Raw genomic sequence first — 21,056 nt, 5'->3', positions numbered from 1 at the left:
CTGTGACCCCACAGCTTCACTGATAAAACAGACAGAGTGTGGATTAGATTGTCTTTAATTCAGCCTGCTGCAGTGTGATGGAGGGGAGCAACGACAGACAAATAGGACAAACACCAGGGTGACGATCTGGGAAAGTATTCAGTCTAAACTCCTGTGAAGAAACACTGAAAAAAAAAACAAGTTTCCACAAGTGTGCTGAGCTCTCCCACCTCCACTCCAAAGCTCAGATTCTCCACCGTCAGGTTTTCCTCTTCAAGCCTCGGCACACCTAACCAGGTAGTGACATCACTGTGCTGTCAGAGCGGGGGGGTCCTCACAGAGGGGCCCCGCCAGCTGCAGCGTTGCTCTCGGTCTCTCTCTAAGGCCCTCAGACTTCCAATAAACTCCTGTTTAATTGGTCCCACGGAGACAGTTCCACGTATGATCCAAACAAGCTTGATATCGGGGGGGGGGTCTCTGTGCTCACCTGATCTGTAGCGGTCATCCCTGGTTCCGCCGCCACGATGCGTTCTGCGGGAGCGGCGCTCACGATACCGGGATGAGCTGGCGGGGGGAGGCGCCTGGCTGGAGGAACTGGGAGCCGGAGGGGGCACGTCATTCCTAGGGGGTGCCACTGTCAAAAAAACAAAAACAAAGAAAAACAACATCAAGCATGCTTTAGGATAAAAGACATCAGCAACAGTCTTAATGGGAACATCATTTGTCATTTATGTGAAGAGAGGTTTTATGTTTCAGCATCGGTAGATGTCAAGAAGTGGAAGATTTTTATTTTCTTCCGCTGAAAATCTGCTCACGGGAAGCATGTCCTGACACTTTTTGTGAGGTAAAGCAAAGGCACAGCAGCAGGGTTTTAAACCCCTGAAAAAAAACTGAGACTTTTTAATCGACACACTTCAAGACAAACAGATATTAGCTGCAAATACATAAACAAATGTCTCTATTGTTTACTGTACTTCGATGGTATTGTCAAACGTCCTTAACCTACATCAAAAATAGCAAAATACCATTGTATTTTTTCACTGTGACAAAAAATAGACTGTAATGTGTACCGATGTATTACATTTTGTTATAAATGGTGAAAAGGTTATCATGTTTACTTGTGTAAAATGTTTTTTGATTTTCTCAAGAAACAAAGTAATCTCTAATTTAGTATATTTTGATGGATTACAACTGATATTATTGTTGTTCTTTCTTAACAGGCAAAAAATATGTTATATGTTATATCTGTTGTGGACCTAATTGCGTGCATTAAAGAGCACGTTTATGTAACACCAGTTTACACACATGGAATCAGGGACAGGTGAGGGTGTAACGACTTCTTCCCAAAACGAGGAAATACCTTAACTGCTGCTCTTCATGACTTTAGATTAACGACCAAAAGGTAGGAACAGGGACAACGTTAGCAAACGGGAATTGGCCTGAGGCCGGGTTCAGACCTGCACTAACATGCCTTTTCTGACATATTCAGTCAGCTTTAAGTACAACTGCTCACACCTGGCATTAAAACACATCTGGGGCGATCAGATCTGAGTAACCTGCTCTGCATGCAAATAAAAAAGGTAACTGCGACAAATAGCAGGCTGTCAGCGAGGGACAAATGGGACATTAGCAGGTCCGCTGATGTCTCTGTAACATCAGGTAGGTAGGTAGGTAGGTACATTTATTTATATAGCACTTTTCAGCACGAGGCGACTCAAAGTGCTTTACAACACAGAACAAAATTACAGACAAAGTTACAGAAACAAAATTACAGACAGGTACAAGATACAATGATAACTAATTGTCTAAATAAGCTAAGCTAAACTAAACAGATCTAAGCATGACTAAATGTACAGAAATAAACTAAGCTAAAACTAAAACTAACAGTACTGAACTATCTAAAAGTATCAGAAACACATTCAGTCACCTGAACTGTATTAGTTTTGACTTTATACAGTTCAGAGCCACTTGAGACACTCTTTAGTGGAGTTATTTAGCCTCCACACCTCCGAACAAGCCCTAATTATCTACCAGACCCGATATGAGAGGAGTAAAGGAGGATGAAACGACTCGTGACTTCACAGGAGTCGGTATCAGAGTGAAGACTGAAGGTTTGAACCTGTAAAACTCCCCCGCGGAGTGCTGCAGCAGTTTCCTACACACCTTTGGCTGTGAACACAACATCAGCGCTGTGTTTAAGAAGGCGACTGTAATGCTGCTTTGTGATCGACACAGAGCGCACATTTTACTCCCAGAGACAACCAAAAACAATCAGAGCGATCGTTAAACCAAGAAGAAGCACACCAACAGGGTCCTGGTGATAAACTGAGAGATAAAATCTCAGCAAAATGGACATGTTAATGCAGAAGGATCCTGACAAATAGTTTACTAAAGCTTTGAACTGAGACCAAAACAAAACGAGCCAACAGATAAAAAGTGTATGCCCAATATGGCAGCTTAACCATCTTCAATTAGCCGGCAGAGGAGGCTTACTTTTTAAACCCAGAGATGTTCAGGTAATAACTCGGCTGCTTGTGTGGAATCACATCAGCTCGGTAGACAGTCCTGCAGCGTGGCTCAGGACGGTGGTCTCAGTGATGACGTCTTCAAAGTGTATTGAGACCGTTCACACCTGCATTTAGCACCGTCCAGACGCAATCAGATCAGCCAGGATGGATGTTAGTGCCAGCTCCGAACGAGGCCTAAGACTTCTGGGATTTACCAACTCTGTCATCTTCCTTGTTTTTTTTTTTGTTGAAGCATTGTACTTGGTACCAGGTAACGGCGTCGCCGCGGCAGGGCGTGTGTGGCCTGCAAGGTACGAGCGCGCTAAACCGTTTAATCAAACTAACATAAATCCCAGAACGGCGACCAGAATAACTCACCCTGCTGGCTCGTTTTCCTTTCGTAGAGCATCCTGCAGCCAGTTTTATTTCAGCAAATTAACACACACACACACACCTGTCTCTCCATTAATAATGAATGAAAACAATTCATTAGACTTTCCCGCCTACTTTAATTTCTCTGTCGTCCACTTCTGTCCACGTCGCAGTTTGCTGCTTGCCAAATTTTTATGTTTGCGCACCTTTTCTGCTTCTAGCACACTGATTTTAGGAACAGAGCCTTTCCTTGCTGCACAACATATCCCAGCCCTTCACATGTGCCGCTGCAACAACATATTCGTGTTGCTCGTGTTGCCTGACAGTACATCGTTGGCACTGGGAGTGAGCATTAAAATATATTGTACGGTCAGAAAACAGCCATTACTGAAGTGATCTGCAATAAGCTTACATTACTCACTTTCATGGTTTTAAAAAAGAGAATTTAAATTAGTTTCTAAGAAGGTATGGACTGAGCAAAAAAAATCCACTGATTTTTGACAACAAAACCCTTAAAAAAAGTCTGGAAAAGAACAGATCAAACTTATAATAATCCTGTGCTGAGTGCACTTGAAGTTAATGCAAAGTGGTACACTGTAAAAAAAAAGAATCAGAGATGTGACTGATGTGTGTGAAAAAAAAAATAAAGAAAGAAAAAATAAAAAGGCGATGAGCTCTTACCTGGAGTCTGGATTATGTAAGGAGCCAAAAGTTTGGTCCTCTTCTTTTCATAACCCTTCTGGGTGATATCGCCTATAAAACAAACAAACAAAGAAACAAACAATGTTTTAGATTTGAATGCATTACAAAAGAAATCTAAATCTCCTGATCTACAAGGAACATTTCAAACATTTTGCTTCAGCGTGAAACTTCTGGACTTTAAAAAAGGAGCCATCTGTTCAAAACACAATTGATGTGATCAAGGGAGGAGCGAGCAACGCAGATAAGAGACGCAGGTAGGAGAAAACGAGCGACGAAGAGGACGGAAAACAGATGGATGCGCGCGGCGCCGCAGAAATCTCTGGAGATGGCCGCAGGCGTCAAAGATGTGGCCTCGATGAAGTGAGAAACAAAACAGGGCTAAATCTGGACATGTTCGGAAAGCGTGGGCAAAAGAGTCGGGATGATTCAGGGGCTCGAAGAGAAAACCAAGATGTATGAAAGATGAGGACAAAAATAAATAAAAAAGCTGGAGGAGGCGCTGGGTTAAAACACTAAGGAGGAAGAGAGGGTGGGATAGCAGAGTGATAGCAGCGATGGAGGGCAGAGGAAGAGGAAACCCCGAGTGCTGTAAGCAAGAAAAGCATCCATTCAGCAGTCCCTTCAATCCCCCCCCTGCCGACAGCCCATCTGCATCTTCCTCCATCCCACCAGACCCAACACGGGCTCGCAGAGTTTTCTGCTGAGCCTGACGCCTCGCGGTCACTGCCAAACTCCGCTGAGGGCAAAGCTGTCGCGCTTTTCAGATCGACTAAAAATCCATCTGTAGAGCCTGGCCTCGCAGCGAGCGGTGACTCATGTTGGCCAGTCTCCGCTCTAATCTAACAAGGAACAAACCAGTGAACTTCAAACAGAAACCTTACATTACAAATAAGGGAAACGTAAAAAAAAAAAAGCAGAGTCCGTGTCTGGCTCTGCTTTATGAGAACAAGTCACTGTTCTTCAGCTGAAGCACCTGCAGCCCTTAGAGACTGACAGTGGGAGGACTTTGTGTCACCTCTTCCTCAGTCCGACAAAGACCCTATTCATGCGTCCTCATCCGTAAATCCTGTCATCTGCGCAGTAACAGCTCCACGTGTGGCGGTCAAACTCCCATTCAGAAGGTGGCACAGAAGAGCGAAGGAAGAAACAAATAAAAACAAACACGAAACAAAAGCATAAAAATTGTGTTGCTTTTCTGATAAGGAGTTCTTTTGAACAGTCTTGAAGAGTCCTGAGTCAAACATTGCGGTGAAACTGTGGCCTTTAATTAAATACATGTTTTAAGTTTTTGAAGGATGCTCTGCAGCTGTTTCTTTGAAACCTACAGTATATTCTTCTGAGGTCATATCAACCCCAGCCACAAGGCATTACACAAACCTCTGAGCTTAGACTATTAAATGATCCGCCATCAAAAAAACATTAATTGGACTCTAAAGTTTGTATAGAACGTAAACGGAGGATGAGGACGCAGCTGAAAGCCTCTAAAATGGACTAAAAATAAAAACAGAACTGAGCTTGCACAAATAATATAGCCACACCAGGAACACAATGTAAAGCTGAAGCGGGACTTAGCAGGTAAACAACGAGGGTTATTTAAATCTTTACCCTGGATCACATTCTTCTTAAAGACACCTTAAATAATTCAGCTTCACTGACAGCTATAAGCGGTCTTTAATACAGCAGATGAGATGGTGGCGCTCAAGTATTTCGACCATTAATGCAAGAAAACCACAACAAAGAAAGAAGCACGGATTCTCCTGTTCGCTGCCCGGGAGCCCGCCGCCACTAGGTTTTTTATTTTCTGAGGAGAAAACGAGAAGAAAAGCAAACACTTCCATAAGTAATGCATGAACGTTACAGTTGGCCGCGCTCAGTCACATGATTTATTTTTAGCTTATGTGAGCAGGCAATTCCTCTGCAGAAAGACAGAGTGAGAGGGAAGGAGACAGTGATGGGGGGAGGGGCTCGATGTAATCACTCTTCCATCTGGATGATTTGGAATTCGTCTGTTTTTTTTCCTGTCTGCGTCCCAGCAGCTGGAGACGAGGGGTTAAACTTCAGCGAAAGGAGAGCACGTCGACACTGGATAATGCAACGTTAGAGTGGAAACGACTTGGAAAAATCGATTAGATTTAACGTGTTTGGAAGCAGTCTGCGTTACACCAGGAAAAGGGGTATTCCACAAACAAGAGCGTGACGCCTAACCTGTCCGCTTATAATTTACACTGGGGGGGGCAAAATCTGCTTGAGAGGCAGAGCACAGCTCCGCCGAGGAGAAGAGGGCCTCAGTTAACAGCGACCCAGTCATGTCTGCCCCAATAGTGGAGGTCGCAATCAAACCGTTGCTCGTCCTGATTGGGCGCTCGCTTCGTGGAAGAAAACACCTTGAGGTGAATTTTTTTCTCAAAACATCAAAGCCGAGTCCTAAAACACTCTCATGATTTCTACTCGGGATTATTCGATTTGCAGTAAGACTTGCTCTTTCCTTCTGGCCCACAGGCACTCAGCCCTGAATAATAATTAGCTAAAAAAATCTCTATTCTCTGCCTCTACTTCTCATCACATCACACTCAGCTGCTCTCTCAAGAAAACCAGTTTAGATTCGTGTCAACACCTGCTCCCTGAAAACTAAATAAGGCGTTAAAATATTACCAGATAAGGGGGAAAAAAACCCACAGATCTACAAAATGTCCCCTATCACGTCCATCAGTTGGAGACGCAGAGGACGACCCGTGGTGTCCCCTCTCTGGCGCTGAGCCACGCTGCCTTTATTGATTGAGCTCAAGCCTGTTATTTTCAAGGGGCTTTCTTATTTATTCAGCAAACCAACGTTCCTGAAGGCCCGAGCTGCAGTTTTCTCTGAAGAGTAAATCTCCAATGAAAAGCTGGCAGAGGCTTTCATGCTGTCATCAAACCACACTTAACAAGATCAGCAACAGGAAACACACATCTGAGATGGACTACGAGAAGTATCAAAAACCTTGGCAGATATTCTACGCTGTGAACCTTTGTCTTTAACAAACATATATGCTATTTGTACCGCGTAATGCAAACGTGGCAGCAATGTAAAGGTTAATGAAACAGTGTTTGTGTCATGATGTGGAGTGACGAAAGCAAACCCAGAGCGCAGACTCATTTTTAACAAACAAATAATTTATTAACTAAAGAAACACAAAACAAAAGCTGACGTGGCAGCAAAAACAAAATAAAGAACAAACTAAAACTAACATAAACGGAGACGGAGACAAGCGGGACGGAAAAAACAACAACCAGAAACGAGCTACAACCATAGACAAACCAGAGACAAACCTTAGACAACTAACACAGACAATGGACCAGCAGAGTGTGGAAGGCAATGACCGGGTTTTAAAGACTGAGGATAATTAGGTAAATGGAGACAGGTGACGTGATTACAAAGTGGGGACAGGTGTAGGTGTGGCAGGGAGACAAAGAGAGAGAGAGACTGAGGAGGAGCAAATGAAACATGAAACAAGAGACAAGACAGAAACCAAACAAACCAAAAATAATACAAAACCATAACACCGAAAAAACCCAAATCACCACAGTTTGCATGTACCGCTGTGATTTTCATTATTATTCTTATTTTTTTTATTAAATTAGAGTCGTTTTAAGATTGCCCCCTTCCTCTCCTCTCCTCTCTCTGCGGAGGAGAAGTAAAAGGCTGAGAAAACAACACCTGAGTAGAACAAATCAGCATGAATGTCACTCAAAGACAAACGCTGAGAGGAAAGTAGAGGTTTTTATCCAACCTAGATGAACTCTTATAAGTTTATTCTTCCTTTAGAGAGTTTAAACCTGTTTGTCTCGAATGCTCAGAGACAGTAGAGATTAATAAAGTCTATAAAAGCATTAATATGACATTCAGACCAGCTGAAATCTAAACTGAGAGCATCCAAACCCAGCCCTGAGAGTCACCGACTGTCCGCCAACTCATCTGGATATCATGGTTTTTATTTATTTCTCTCTCTTTCTCTCCCTCCAGTGTGACCGCAGTAGTGTTTTAGAAATTATGCACATTTGTTAACCCTCCCGTGGCCTTTGGGTCAAATTACAAGGCCCTCTCCACCTCTCTCTATCTCTCTCCCTGTTGAGGGCTTCAGGAAGGTTACATTCCTTGGGGTGCTTCTAAATCAATTCACAAATGTCAAAAATCGATTATTACTCAGTGTTAACAGTGTCCTGCAGCTCCTTCTGCACTGAAAGACATAGTTTGAAAGCACCGCGGCTTCTGTGAGGTTAAAGGGAAATGTGGCGTTCCCTGGAGCCATGTTGAGCACATGTTTCTACTCGCCACCACTTCTAAAAGGTAGTATCTCACCGGGCTGCGACTGCTGGTGACTGGCTGAGGCACAAGAGAGCCTCCAGGACGCACAGGAACGTTCGCAGCATGAAATGAGGCGGGCGGAGGTCGGCATTCAAATACTGCGCACAGCTTCGAATGGAGTTTTTCGAGCCGCGAACATAAATAAAGGCTGTTATTTTTAAAGACAGGACGCACAAAATGCAGCCACATGGGATACTACCCTTATGTTGTGCCCTGTGGAGCTGGGATAAAACACGGCCACCCCATGTTGCCGTTCCCCTCACGCTGCACCAGAACCAAAGACAAAGTCGAGGTAACAATCAGGAAAACAGGTCAGACGGCTTCATCGCGGGATGAATGGACGTCCATTGCCACAGATTCTTATGTCACTGTGTCCTTTTTAGTTCCTACAATCCTGTTTGAATGAAACCTGTTTTATTTTGCAGTGTAGAGCAAAATAATTAGTTTCTTTCAGGTCAGAGAGACTCTATGCTCAGGATTTTGGTTGAAGTGTGATTATGGATCCATCGAGGTGCATCGATAATCATATGTGAACTGAATAATGAGGTGCTGTAAGATTCCCACCTTGATGAATCACCAGAGAGAGCGAAGACTGAGAGCAGCCCATGAACACATGGTTTAGTTTCTTTAGTTTCTTTTTTTTTTTTTTTTTTTTTTTTAAATCGCCGGATTTTTTACCGACATCGTCATTTTCCGACTTTTCTGTTGGGTCATGAATCAAAATGTTCTGAGAATCTGGCAAACAAACAACTTGCACAAATTGTACCAATCACATGAAGATGACTGTGGAGGTGCTGATTATTCACAGCAAAAAAAAGATCGAAGCTTGGTGAGCAGCACAATGTGAGTAACAACGCTTGAAGCTGTTCGCTGTTATTCTGGGCTTCTTTATTACGTCACCGAGTATCTGAGCCTTTTACGCTGCTCTACCAGAGCCATTTTAGCTGGAAGAGGGACGGGGGTATTAGAGTTGATGTTACTGGCAAGTGACTGGCGTGCATTCATTCCAGCCAACGCCGTGAATCATTTCAACGAGACACTTAATCTGGACAAGAGCAAAGAAGAACAATACGAATACCTGCGTGTCACCGGTTAGCATGGATCCCTGCAACGTCACTTAACAAACTTAAAGATTACTTAAACACGGACACTTTCAAAGGGTTCACCTGCTTCTTCTTCCACGCCCTGTGCTCAGAGCTTGCTCGTGAGAGAACACCTCGGCCGGCATGTTGATACAAGACACCAAGCGTGTCAACAAGAACATGTTTGACTGACATTATAGGCGATAAACAAACAACCAGCTCAGCGTTTTCTTTTCTTTTTTTTTTTTTAAATATTGCAACTTTTACTTTGATATATTTTATATGGTTGGAGGACTTTGGAAAAATGTTTGCTTTAACTTCAACATGTGCAGTTTTCTTTTTTCCCCAGTCTTTAAAAGCAGCAAAGTACAGGAAACAAGTCTTTCTCATACATAATGAGACACATGCAGTCATATCATCAAACAGAGTTTGTTCTAGTGTTAACTCAGACGATAAAACTGGTATTACAAGTACAAGTGCCTGAACACACACGCACACACGTTTTCCCTATAGGCCTCAAATGAGCCTGTCTCTGTGAAACAGTAAGCAGGGTGCGGCCAACTCAGGTAACAAAGCGAATCCTGTTTTCCTCCACACAGTCATTAAAGTCATCTTGGATGGGGAGTGATGACGCCACACACACACGCACACACACACACGCATACACACACAGAGTCCCAAGAAGGCCCAATAGTAATAATAAAGTTTACAAAACAGAAAGGCAAATAAGTGTGTGGAAGTAACAGAAAGGAAGCTGTAACTAAGCCACCGCCCCTCCCCCACTTTTTACCTTTTGTAACGGAAAAAAAGGAGGAGGAGGAGCAAACACACCTGACACATCACCCCTCACTTACTGCTCCACTCAGAGGTAATGCTCCTAACACAAACTGTGTGAGCCACGGCTAACAAGACAGCATTACCTGAGGAAAAAACTAGAAAAATAAAACAAATTTAGAGGCAAAACACCGCCTGTCGCTGAACTGTCTTGTAATCCAAATGCTGCAGTCAAGTTAATTTATGCAGCTCACACTAACATTCAGATCCTGAATCACTGAGGGATTGCGTGGCCTTTGCGTGTGCCAAATAGGAAAAAAAAAAAAAACAACAACAGAGCATTTTCAATTCACAAAGCCCACGCAAAAGGTGATGCGCCCCGCCAACCAGGTAGTGTCTGTGATCTGACGTGGGTTAGCTCACATTTGAATGATGTTTGATGCATAAATTTAAAGAAAAAAAAACAGCCCGTGTTTATGTAAATTACTGCTGCGAGAAAAAGTGTCTGATTCCCAAAGACCAGCGCTGTTTGCCACATGTCGTTAGCAGTTGGTGGTAAATGTGACCCGGAGAACAGACAAAGGAAGAGGAGGAATCTGCTGCTTTTACAAAAGGACACCAGCGTGTCACAGAAAGGATAAATCAACATCTTTGCCTTTGATTCGACATCTGACGTCTGAGACTGCTGCAGATGAATCCTGTGATCTACACAGAAGTTGTCCAAACTGTTTGTGAAACTCGATTATTTTACATTCACAAAACTTTAGAGTGAATTACGATGATAAAACTTCCTAACACTCAAAAGGTTGCTGAACATGACTTAAAGATATTAACCCCATTAATAGGAATCGTTGTCTTATTTATTAGGTTACAATAAGGACAGTCCACCCGAGTCAACATCAGTGAGAGGGAGTGAGACGAGGACAACAAACACCCACTGGTCTGAGGTAGAAACCAAGATGGAGCAAATAACTGCAGCAAATGATGCAGAATATTTGTTGCTAAAAGCAGGTGCAGCTCATCCTTAGTGAATCAGTTCCACAATGTTACAATGTTAGCCTCGTTTTACTAAACTCATGTCCAGAATATACACAAAAAGAGAGGTGTGGGTCAGGGAAATACAAAAAGGAGAATTTTAAAGCACTAAATTAAAACTGTACTAAAATGTGTGGAGAAAAAACTATCTGTGAACATAGCAGCCAAACTGATTTGTGGTCCAGTCATTGATGTCATTTTATTCAGATAAAGAACTGGGTCAGGTCTTCATGATTGTCCTCTTTGCTTTGAAGCATTTTACTCTTCGGCCTTCTCACCGAGATACAGACGCTGGTTAAAACAAGCTATTTAGGTTTAAATAATTGGATTAAACTCAGGGATTTGGGTTCAACCTGTCTGATCTCTTGACTGCATGGACCATTAGCCTGACTGCAGTCTACTGAAACTGAGCGGGAGGGTTATTGTTAAACTTGTTAAAATGACTATTTTTAAGCACGTTTAAGACTGGTAGAGCAAATAGTCGAATCTTATGTTAAAAGAATTGAAGCAATGCCCCTGAAGAGGTAGGAGTTTCCCCAAACACTTGAATAATAAATAATGTCCACGGCACTGAACAAGTAAGAAGGTCACATTTACATTTGTTCTGGTCTTAAAGGTGTAGTCCAGATCTTTAGTACTGGGGTTCTGTGGAAAGGTTACAAACAATTAATGTCTCACCTAGTTGAATGACCTCAGTTTGAAGATAAAAACTTTGATTTTGACCAGATTGATGAACTGCAGCCATTTTAAAACAACTCCACTCTCAAACATGTCATAGGCTGTGGATCAGTGGTTAAGAGCAGTCATCCTCCAGAGGTTCGATTCCACCAGTATGCCACATGTTGAAGTGTTCCTGGGCAAGACAGTGAACCTCTAATTGCATCTGATCTGTGAGGATGTGATCTAAAGCACTTATTCAGATCAGCTTTGTGGAGTGCAGTATGAACGAGTGTGTGGATGGGTAAATGAGGGCACAGATTGTGTTGTGAAGCACTTTGAGTGGCCTGGTTGGCTAGAAAGGCCATTTACAGCTAGCTGCTGAACCGTTTAACACGTTAAGTTCCACATAATGCAGTTCTTTCAGGAGTGTGACCAAGTGTAAATCTGTCACGTCACCGAATAAAAATGGTGGCATTTAAACATGAACTAATTCACACCTGGGACTCATCGTTTGATTACCAGTTCAAACACTAACCATCTGAGATCACATACCTTCTAAAAAAAAAGCAAAAGTACTTTTCTTCTTTTACACTCATGAGTTAATGAGAATCACTTCAATGAGTTGCTCTAATTCAGGAGAAACGTTTCTGCATTTTACCAGCTACATTTCTCCGGCACATTTGGAGCAGATGTCCCTCGGCTGTAACAGCTTAGCTCAGCGTTTCATTGTCCTGATGGAGGAGCGGCTTCAACGTACGGCTGTCTTAATCTGGAACCAGTTTATGAAAAATTCACTGGGTGAAGCTGTCTGTGTGAGCGGACGTACAGCTGTGTCCATGAACTTTTCAGCTGGCCTGTAATGACACAAAAACTGAAAAATCTTAAAGCCTGAGCAGAAAACTGGAGTGCCACGATGTTTATACTTTACATAGGGCCTAAAACACAATGGAGGGACAAACATTTCATCTTCCAGATAATCTCTTTAAGATTAAGCAATCATTGCAGCTCCATTTTACTAAACAGGGAAAAGCTCACAACCTGAGAAACTGAAGGTTTGACCGGTGTGTCACGAAGGAGAAAGTAACATGTAAACTACAAACTTGGATTAAATGGCAGAGCACTCACTGGTCTGACTGCTTCTTCTATTAAATAATTTAGTGAACAACATGACCTATGAGCCACTTACTCCTCTTTCTACAAAAACAAAAAAACACCACCCTGGTGGTTTTTACTTGAGTCGTGTCACTTGTCGTTACAAGCTGCCAAAAGGGGAAACAAGAATCAGGTAAAGCTCGACTGTATTGATCACACGATGTCGTGAAGTGCGGCTTTAAAGACAAAACCCGTTTGCGAGCCCACCTGAGGTTCCCCGGGAACTTGAAAGCGAGATGATTCAGCCTCCCCAGCTGACAGCGCGTGTCTGTGTGGAGGTGTGCTCTCGAGTCGCGTCTAAATAATTCAGTGGTTTCTGAACATGAAGCTTCGGTGCGTTTGCAGCTGTTTGTGTGGAGGAAGAGAAGGAAGAGGAGGAGGGGAGGGAGTGAGGGGTCTTGGTCAAAACAAAAACATATGGTTGTCTATAAATATGGATTCTGAGTCCAAGTATTGGGCTTTATTGCGACATGGGTGATGGGAGAGTGTCTTGTTTTTATGATTCAAGTAAAACCAGCTACAGCCCCGGCCACTGACACGATGATACACACAAATACATGCAACAAAAAGCTCTGCCACCCATCCAGCATTATCAAACACAAGAACGTTCGGAGACAAAGCAGAAAATCCCCCCCAAACTAAAGCTGCTGTCTGATATTTTGTCATGTATGCTAGAGAAACTAAAAACACCTTTACCTGCGGGCAGCGCTAACAATGCATTTCTATAACAAATACTGCACCTGTACTGGGTTGAAGGATGGTAAAGTTACACTATGGCCTAAGAATGGCGTTTTCATCTGTGTCATCCATTGTCTTCACCCACTTGTTCCTGCTCAGAGTCGCAGGAAGCCGGCGCTCCGCAGCCTCAGCATAACGGCCTCACTGTTGTAGTTGGCGTGACGTTTCGGTCCTTATCTGAGTCCTTGCTGCTGCTTATCTGTCGTGTTCACAGGTCGGTGCAACGGAGAGGCTCACACTATGGTCATTATGTAAGAGGTGTATATGTATTTTACCGAGCTCCAGGTGTTTAGAGAGTCTTCTGAGAGCAACGATTAGTGCACGTGGTGAAGACTCACATTGTGAGTGTTGTCTTGTTGCCCCTGCTTCCTTTTGCAGGGGTTGCAAACTCGTATGAAAGCTTCGGCGGCTGATTTACTCTGGGCGCCCTTCCTGACACAACCTGGGTTACCGCAGCCCCAATACCTTGCATAGCAAAATGCTGTTATTTCATAATTATATTTATAATAATCACAGCAGAAGCAGTCGACACAACACCAGTCTTGTTTGCAGTGCAGCATGTTGCTGTTAATATAGTACTATAGTATTTACTTTTACTTCAATTACTTGCATTCATTTTATCTGTTGTGTTTTACTGAAATTGTTGGGGTTTTTTAATCATTTTTGATGCGCTTTATAAATAAAGTAGCATTGACATTGTTAAGAGGTGCGTATGAAGTAAATGTGATGTTTCAAAGTCACAGATCTTAGAAGCATGACCAATAAATCCATCCCAACCAGGCGTGTGCTGAAGCATCAGATGCGTAGAGTATAAAGAGATGATGTTATTTTCCTGCAGCCTCGTACCTCAACACGCCGCACAGACGCAAGGCAGATGCACAAAAGTACACAGATGAATTTATTCTTGCGAAACACAATATCTACTCAGACAAAACCCGCTGTACTGTCTCTATTCCTGAGTGAGAAAGAGCCAAGCACCGCTAACGCTGAAAAACTCTTCATCGCCGAGGACGGTCCCAGTGGTCGAGTGATGAGGGTGCATGCAAAATGTCATAAGCAGCCGAGCTCCCTGTATGACTCCAGGCTCGACAACCTATCCAGGATAGGAGGCGCACCTTATTTTGTACACAGTAAATCAAATAGCAGAGGACGAGCAGCAGAAAAGCAGGCCAACATCTTGGAGGAAGTGGTACGAAACAGATGAAACGAAACCTTTAAGTAATCGCCTTTGTAAACAAACAACCATAGGAGTTCAGCTAAATCCATATTAGGACGTGTAATCTAATTTTTTACTTTTTTTTTTCATGCTGTAACCTGTTTTATACATTGTTTAGAAAACGCAGCAAACATGACAAGCTCGCCGAGGGGTTTTGGACGCTGAATAATAACGCTACTAACACCAGGTTTACCATGTAAGAAAGCGTCCTCATTTGTATAAAAGGGGAACTCGAGCGACGCGTAAATATGGGTAGACGTGGAAACAGACAGGGAGCAGTTAGTGGTGGTGACTGGGACACAGGGAGAGATCCCCGGCAGCAGTCCCTGCCTATGTGACTCACGGGCTAAACGAGTTAGCATGTTGCCCCCTGATGCTCTGTGACCTAGATTGAGAGAAGCAGGCAGGACTATAATCTCTCATTTCTCTCTCTCTCTCTCTGGCAGTACAGACCAGGCCGCCGACGTGAAAACCTGCCTGTCCTGCGCAGCATTGCGGGCAGAATCGATGATGAAATTCACCAGGCATCATCATTATTATTATTGACCCGCTCTTTACAGCCCAGGCTGAGAAGCTGATCATATTCTGAAATGGATGAAAAACTGCCGAAAGTGACGCCAATCTGTCCGCTTCCAGAACATGTGATGCATTTATGGCAATAAACGCGTGGAGAGTGGAACAGTGCAGATGGCACGGATCATTCGACCAGCACAGAGCTCCTTATGGTTTCAAACATCCACATATAATGACTGGAATTATATTGATTTTCAACACAAAAAATACAAGACACATTTTTAAAGCTGTAGCTATATAAACACCTAGTATAAGCATAGCTCGAACAGCTGAAAATCTGCTTCAAATTTTCAACAAGCGTGCCATATTTTTGCCATAAATCTGCAAAGACAGACTTGATCCTCGTTTGCCGAACAGCCACTGACGAAATCCTGGTTGGCTAACATTATACTCCATTTAGTGCTACTTCACAAGTGTCAGCCTGCAAAGATAAGACATTTCAACAGAAGATATGGTTTAAAAAAAAAAGAAAAAAGAGGAAGAGAAAGTAGGAAGAGGCCGCCTAGCAGATTCTCCCAGCACAGTACGCACACAGGACATCTGCAGCTGGTCTCTTAGGTCCTGGAGACTGTAATCTGAAAAATCTGCGGGTCAGAAGTTCAAAACTTTAAGGCTTTTTGTTATGTTTCTGAAAAGCTTCTGCTCTGCTGACGGCAGGGGGGGGGCCTCTTCCGCAGCAGAATGATATGCCTGAACTGCAGGAGATCGCTGGCGTGGGAGAGTGCTGCCGCCGCCGCCATCGAGGAGATGTGTTCGGTCTATAAAAATGTTTCAGCTGGCAATAAAAGTCACGGTAACGTCCACAAGAAGGCCAGCCCTCAAGGTTTCCCTGAAGAATACGCCGCTATAAACAAGACAAGTGGTGACTTTATTTGGTTTTTTATGTTCTGGCTGATTTCAACACACTGCTTTCCAAACGTGTTAGGGTTAGGGTTAGGATTTATCAACATCTGCACCCTCATTTACTTCCAGCACGTCGCCAAAGCAGAAGTAGCTGGTCGCAGAGTGTTTATAGACAGATGGGACCAGAAAGGTGGAGCTCGTTACTTTGTGAACTTCCATTGTGATGCTTCATCAGTAGCATTCACCTGGTAACAGGTGAATCATGGACTTTAATTTAACCAGAGGAGAACAGGAGCAGGTGGGAGGAGCTGGAGATCTGATTAGACAAAAACACACACACCTCTGAGGATAATTGCCGTCTATAAAAGCTTAGCATTCCTTGAAGGAAAGCATATCACCTGCTGCCTTTCATGATGAAGTTTTAAACTGAAACGACCTTATTATGAGAAGAGGCGAAGCTAAATCTGCATCGGCCAAACCTTCTAGATGACAGTATCGCAAAATGTGTTAGAGCTTAGTCTCAGCTACTACCACGCCAAACTTTGGCTCAGTGTCTGTAAAACTGACTGACTTAGAGCCATTGTTGTGTTGGCTTTAAGTCCTGCAGCTGTGGTGGCCATTTTGAACTGGGTTGACTTCAAAAGGTTGTAGACGTCCATCCAATTATTACTGCCTGAGAGTTTCATTAAAATGAAAATATTGTCTGTTAGATATGTTGCTAAAAGACAGCAAAACACACACACACACACACACACACACAGAAAAACATTATCATCCTTTAGTATCAGGCAATAATAAATTGCTGTATGATTACCAGAAGGGTTGCCAGCACACTAACCAGAATGAATAATTGAGTCGGTGGTTGGGGGGAGAAAAAAAAAGTACTGATTTAGTAGTTTCACAGAACAGAAGCTAATGTTTTGTAAAATGAAAATCTAACAGAGCAAGAGATGTTTCAGAGGAGCTTCCCGGAGGCCATCTTCGGTGAGGCATTTCAGACAGAAAATGGTTTTGTTCGGCTTTTTATGCAGCTGCACGTTCTGTTAATAACATTAAAGCACATTTTACATAATTTCCTAAATTCAGCCAAAGACGTTGAACTTCTCAACAATGAAATATGAGCAGTAATGTTAAAACAAACAAACAATTCAAGGCATTAAATGGATGACTCAGAAATAACTAAACAGCTCTGGTGATCTGGACAGATTCTAGTTGAAAAAGTAAAAGGGGTCAGAGGTCACCGCCCTGTGGCCTCTATTCAGTTTTGTAAAGATCACCTAAACAAAGCATATTGTCCGCTGGTCACTTTCCACTTCCTGTCATTCACTTTCAAGTCATTAGCAACTCCAATATCTGAAACCCATTCAACGAACCATTCCACCAACAGCCTTCATGTTGGATGTAATAAACACAAAGTCTGTGAAGCCCACACGTATTCTCGGCCCGAGCAGCTTAGAAAGTTGTGGTTTGAAGCTCTGGATTCCAGTCCGACTCGGTCACTAAGACCTTGACCATCTCAAAGGTTTTCTTTGTGTCCTTACAGTCGTGGAAGTTAAAGTAGGTGGAGTTGCTCTGTCCTCCCTTCTTTCTCTCTGACAGACATGACTAATATGCACACATACACACCCGCCGAGCAGCCTTAAACTTCTTCTGTTTTCAGTAAAAAAAAAAAAAAAAAAGAAGGGAGATGCACATTTTTCTCCGTCCGTTGCTAGGGGAAGTCACATCTTTGAGGACAACAAAGGAGAGGATTGTTGCCATGTAAAGGATATCCATGAGAAAGCATCCGTCTCACTGGGTGTCCAGCTGCTGCTCGCCGTGCGCCGTCAGCCCGGAGCAGGCTGGGCAGACGGCAAAGGTGCTTCATCGGCGCTGGAAGGCGGCGGTGCAGCAGCGAGGCATCTGGGAAGCAGAGGCTTTCCATTAGGAAAAAGAAATGCATTCGATCTAAAGTTACAAATGGTTGCCGGATCCTGTGAGACTGTAACCGAAGGATGTGGGGTGTCACCTTACCACTCAGTCTCACCCCGAAGACCGAAACCATCACGAGTTACTCTGACAGCACTTACAGAGTTACGCTCCATGTGTCGATAATCCAAACAGGAATCACTTAAACGGGTCCTCAAAAGACAAAGATCGGTTATTATTAAAGTAACCAATACAGTCTCACTCCAGGATGTGTAATAATGCAAAAAGGTAGCAGTGTTACAATACAGATTCAGATAAAATGGGATGGATGTTTTAGTTACCATTTTCTTTATTTCTAAGCAGTTTAGCTGTTTACTAACCTTTGTAACTACCTTTACTGTGTTAAAAAATGTTGGCTCAGACAGAGCTGGACCCCAGGTCAGTTAGATGATACAACCATCAAATCCCTTTAAACTGTGTCGTGGTGTTTCTGTAGATTAAAATGGCAGCAAAGGTGCGCCCCTTCATTGGGTCCTACTGTTAAACTGCTTGTTAACACAAATAGCTAACCGGCCAATCACACGACAGCATCTCAGAGCACTTAGGCGTGGTGAAGACGATCCGCTGAAGTTCAAACTGAGGAAGAACGTGGATTTAAGTGACTTTGAATGTGGTGTGGTTGTTGGTGCTGATCTGAGTATTTCAGAAACCCACAGAGAGTTTTACACACAACCCCCTCCAGGGTTTACAGAGAAAGGTCCAGAATAGAGAAAACACCTTGTGAGAAGCAGTTTTGATGATGGAAATGTCTCGCTGGGGTCAGAGGTCAGAGGAGAATGGGCAGACTGGTTTGAGATGACAGAAAGGCAACAGCGGCTCAAATATCCACTCGTTCCAACCGAGGGCTGCAGAACATTATCTCGAAAACACACAACACCTCGAACCTCCAGCAGCAGAAAGGCCCCACCAGGCGCCCCTCCTGTCAGTGAAGAACAGGAAACTGAGGCTACGTTTCACCCGGGCACGCCAAAACTGGACAATAAGAGGCCGGAGACACATGCCCTGATCTGACGAGTCTGTATTCATGGCCTCCGCGGTCACATCTGAAGCGATCGAACGCACCCATTTGTCCGCTCCGGTTATAATGTTGTTTCCTGTCCTGATAGAGGCGTGAGTCGAGCAGAGTTGACAAAATCCATTCCACGAGCAAGATGTTACTATGCGGGCTCGAAGCCACTCAGGCGACGCTGTGCGACTCTTTCACACCACAAACTCATCCGTCTGTAACTACACTCGACAGCATGCTTCACGATCAAGCCTTTGATATTTTACAAAAACTGATGTGGGACAATAACACAAGAGTTACTACAGTGCTGGGATTACTGGGCTCCAGTACACACTCCTGAGGTTACATCATCTGACGACACATCGAACACCTGATCTGAAATCAGAAGTTATTATCTTGGGTTTTCTTTTTGTATTAGGGTTATTGTTGTTTTATTTTTCTGGTTATCCCGTGTTCAGTTTAACTCAGTCTTTTGTATTGGGCTTATTGTTTCTTTAGGTATTCAATTGTTTTGTTTAGTCTTTATTCAGTTTTTGCTCCTTGTGTCATCCCTCGTTTTCTTGCCACGCCCATCTTCACCTGCCCCCACATTTGTCATCACTCACCTGTACCCACTTCTCCTAATTCCCCACGGCCTTTAAAACCTGGTCATTTCCCTCTCTTACTGCACGCTTTCAGGTTATCCTCGCGTCTCGCCTCTCAGTGTCCCCCTGCGCTCTGGATTTTTGTTATTTAGTTTTTGTTTGCCGCCACGTCAGCCTTTTGTTTTTGTTTTCTTATTTGAAATAAATTAGTTTTCTTGGCGCTCACCGCGAGTCTGCAAATTGGTTTCGCCTCAGTAACCACACCCGACACCATTGTTATTTAAAGACCTAGTATTCCTAGACGGAATGCAAGATCATCTTATACTGAGAGACGACGAAGTTGTAGTCCTTTTGATCCAACTCCGAAACGACAAAACGCACGATTTGATGTGAGCTGGCGAAACGTTAGCGCTTAGAGTATGTGTCGGGTATGATTCTCAGCTACTGCCTAACCAAGTTTTAGCTCAACATCTGTAAACGTGACTGAATTACAGCCATGTTTGCGATCCCTAAGAACAGTGGGCTGTGGCAGCCATCTTGAATCAAGTTGCCTTAGTTAACCAGATGTACGTGTGTATCCAGTGCTTACTTTCTGCACGTTTTATTGAAATTCCTCCAGTGAGGAGTTAATTTGGTAACAGACACAAACACACACAGACATGACAAAAACATTATCATCCGCCTGCATCTTTAGGCGACATGCATACACTCTTCCCTGCCGCAGCAAATTCCGTATTTACACACTGTTCTAGCATTATAAAGAGTATTGAAAGGTTATTTTGCAAGCCAAAGAGCCATGCTCCTTCCTGTGATTGTGAAGTTTCACCTAGCCACCTACCTGGGCTGAGTCAAATGTATGCAGGAAAAATAAATAAAATAAAAAAAGGTGACTGAGCCCATCATTAGTGGCACCGCTTGGCCCCATGTGAAACATAACATTACTCATCCACCTCCAGGCACCAGAGAGCTGCACGGCACAAAACAAGTTGCTGCCTAATGATTCACAGTCAGAGTGAGGAGGAGACTTGCATAACAGCCAGATCTATATCCCCCTTTCCCACAGTCAGACCTGAATATAAGAAATAAAAAAAAGAAATGATTTATTTGCTATCCAGCCTCGGATAGGAGGCAGGTGGTAGATGGGACACAGCATCAGTGTCCACTTATCTCCCAGGCTGCACACACACACACAGAAGGCCCACAGGGAGCTCAACCTGACCCATGTTCATCTAAAAAAAAACAACCCCTTTGCAATGTTTAACTCAGATGATAAGCAGTGTGTGGGAAGAACAGGGTGATGGTGCTGATGCAAATGAAATCAAATGTCAGAGATACTGCAGACACCAACCCGCTGATGTTTAAAGTAACAACGACCAATCAGAGGAGAATGGCTTAAAAGAGGTCACTGTGTTATTTATGATTTCCTGTAATCGTGACTTGATCCACTGCAGCAGCTGAGACTCACCCCCCTGTGGCCCGGAGGAGACTGGACCGGACCGGACCCCCCCTCCCCCCTCCCC

General features: G+C 43.5%; 1 protein-coding gene and 1 long non-coding RNA gene across 2 annotated transcripts in view; both read right to left on the bottom strand.

The window, feature by feature from the left end:
- dip2bb (disco-interacting protein 2 homolog Bb) overlaps positions 1–21,056 on the bottom strand; it is a 44,841-nt gene that overhangs the window by 23,414 nt on the left and 371 nt on the right. Inside the window, exons 2-3 of the mRNA XM_017415898.3 lie at positions 3,540–3,611; positions 467–613 (exon numbers count right to left, since the gene is read on the bottom strand). Coding sequence (XP_017271387.1) covers positions 467–613; positions 3,540–3,611 — 219 coding nt within the window. The remainder of the gene's footprint in view (positions 1–466; positions 614–3,539; positions 3,612–21,056) is intronic.
- Positions 8,527–21,026, bottom strand: LOC119616945. The gene is made up of 2 exons (XR_005233046.1): positions 17,992–21,026; positions 8,527–17,880 (listed from the first exon to the last, which is right to left on the bottom strand). It is a non-coding gene; the product is annotated as an uncharacterized LOC119616945 (long non-coding RNA).

This window comes from Kryptolebias marmoratus, linkage group LG4 (assembly GCF_001649575.2).
Source record: "Kryptolebias marmoratus isolate JLee-2015 linkage group LG4, ASM164957v2, whole genome shotgun sequence".
Classification (NCBI taxonomy): Eukaryota; Metazoa; Chordata; class Actinopteri; order Cyprinodontiformes; family Rivulidae; genus Kryptolebias; species Kryptolebias marmoratus.
The sequence above is the reverse complement of the archived record's forward strand: the minus strand, read 5'-3'. Positions and strand labels throughout refer to the sequence as shown.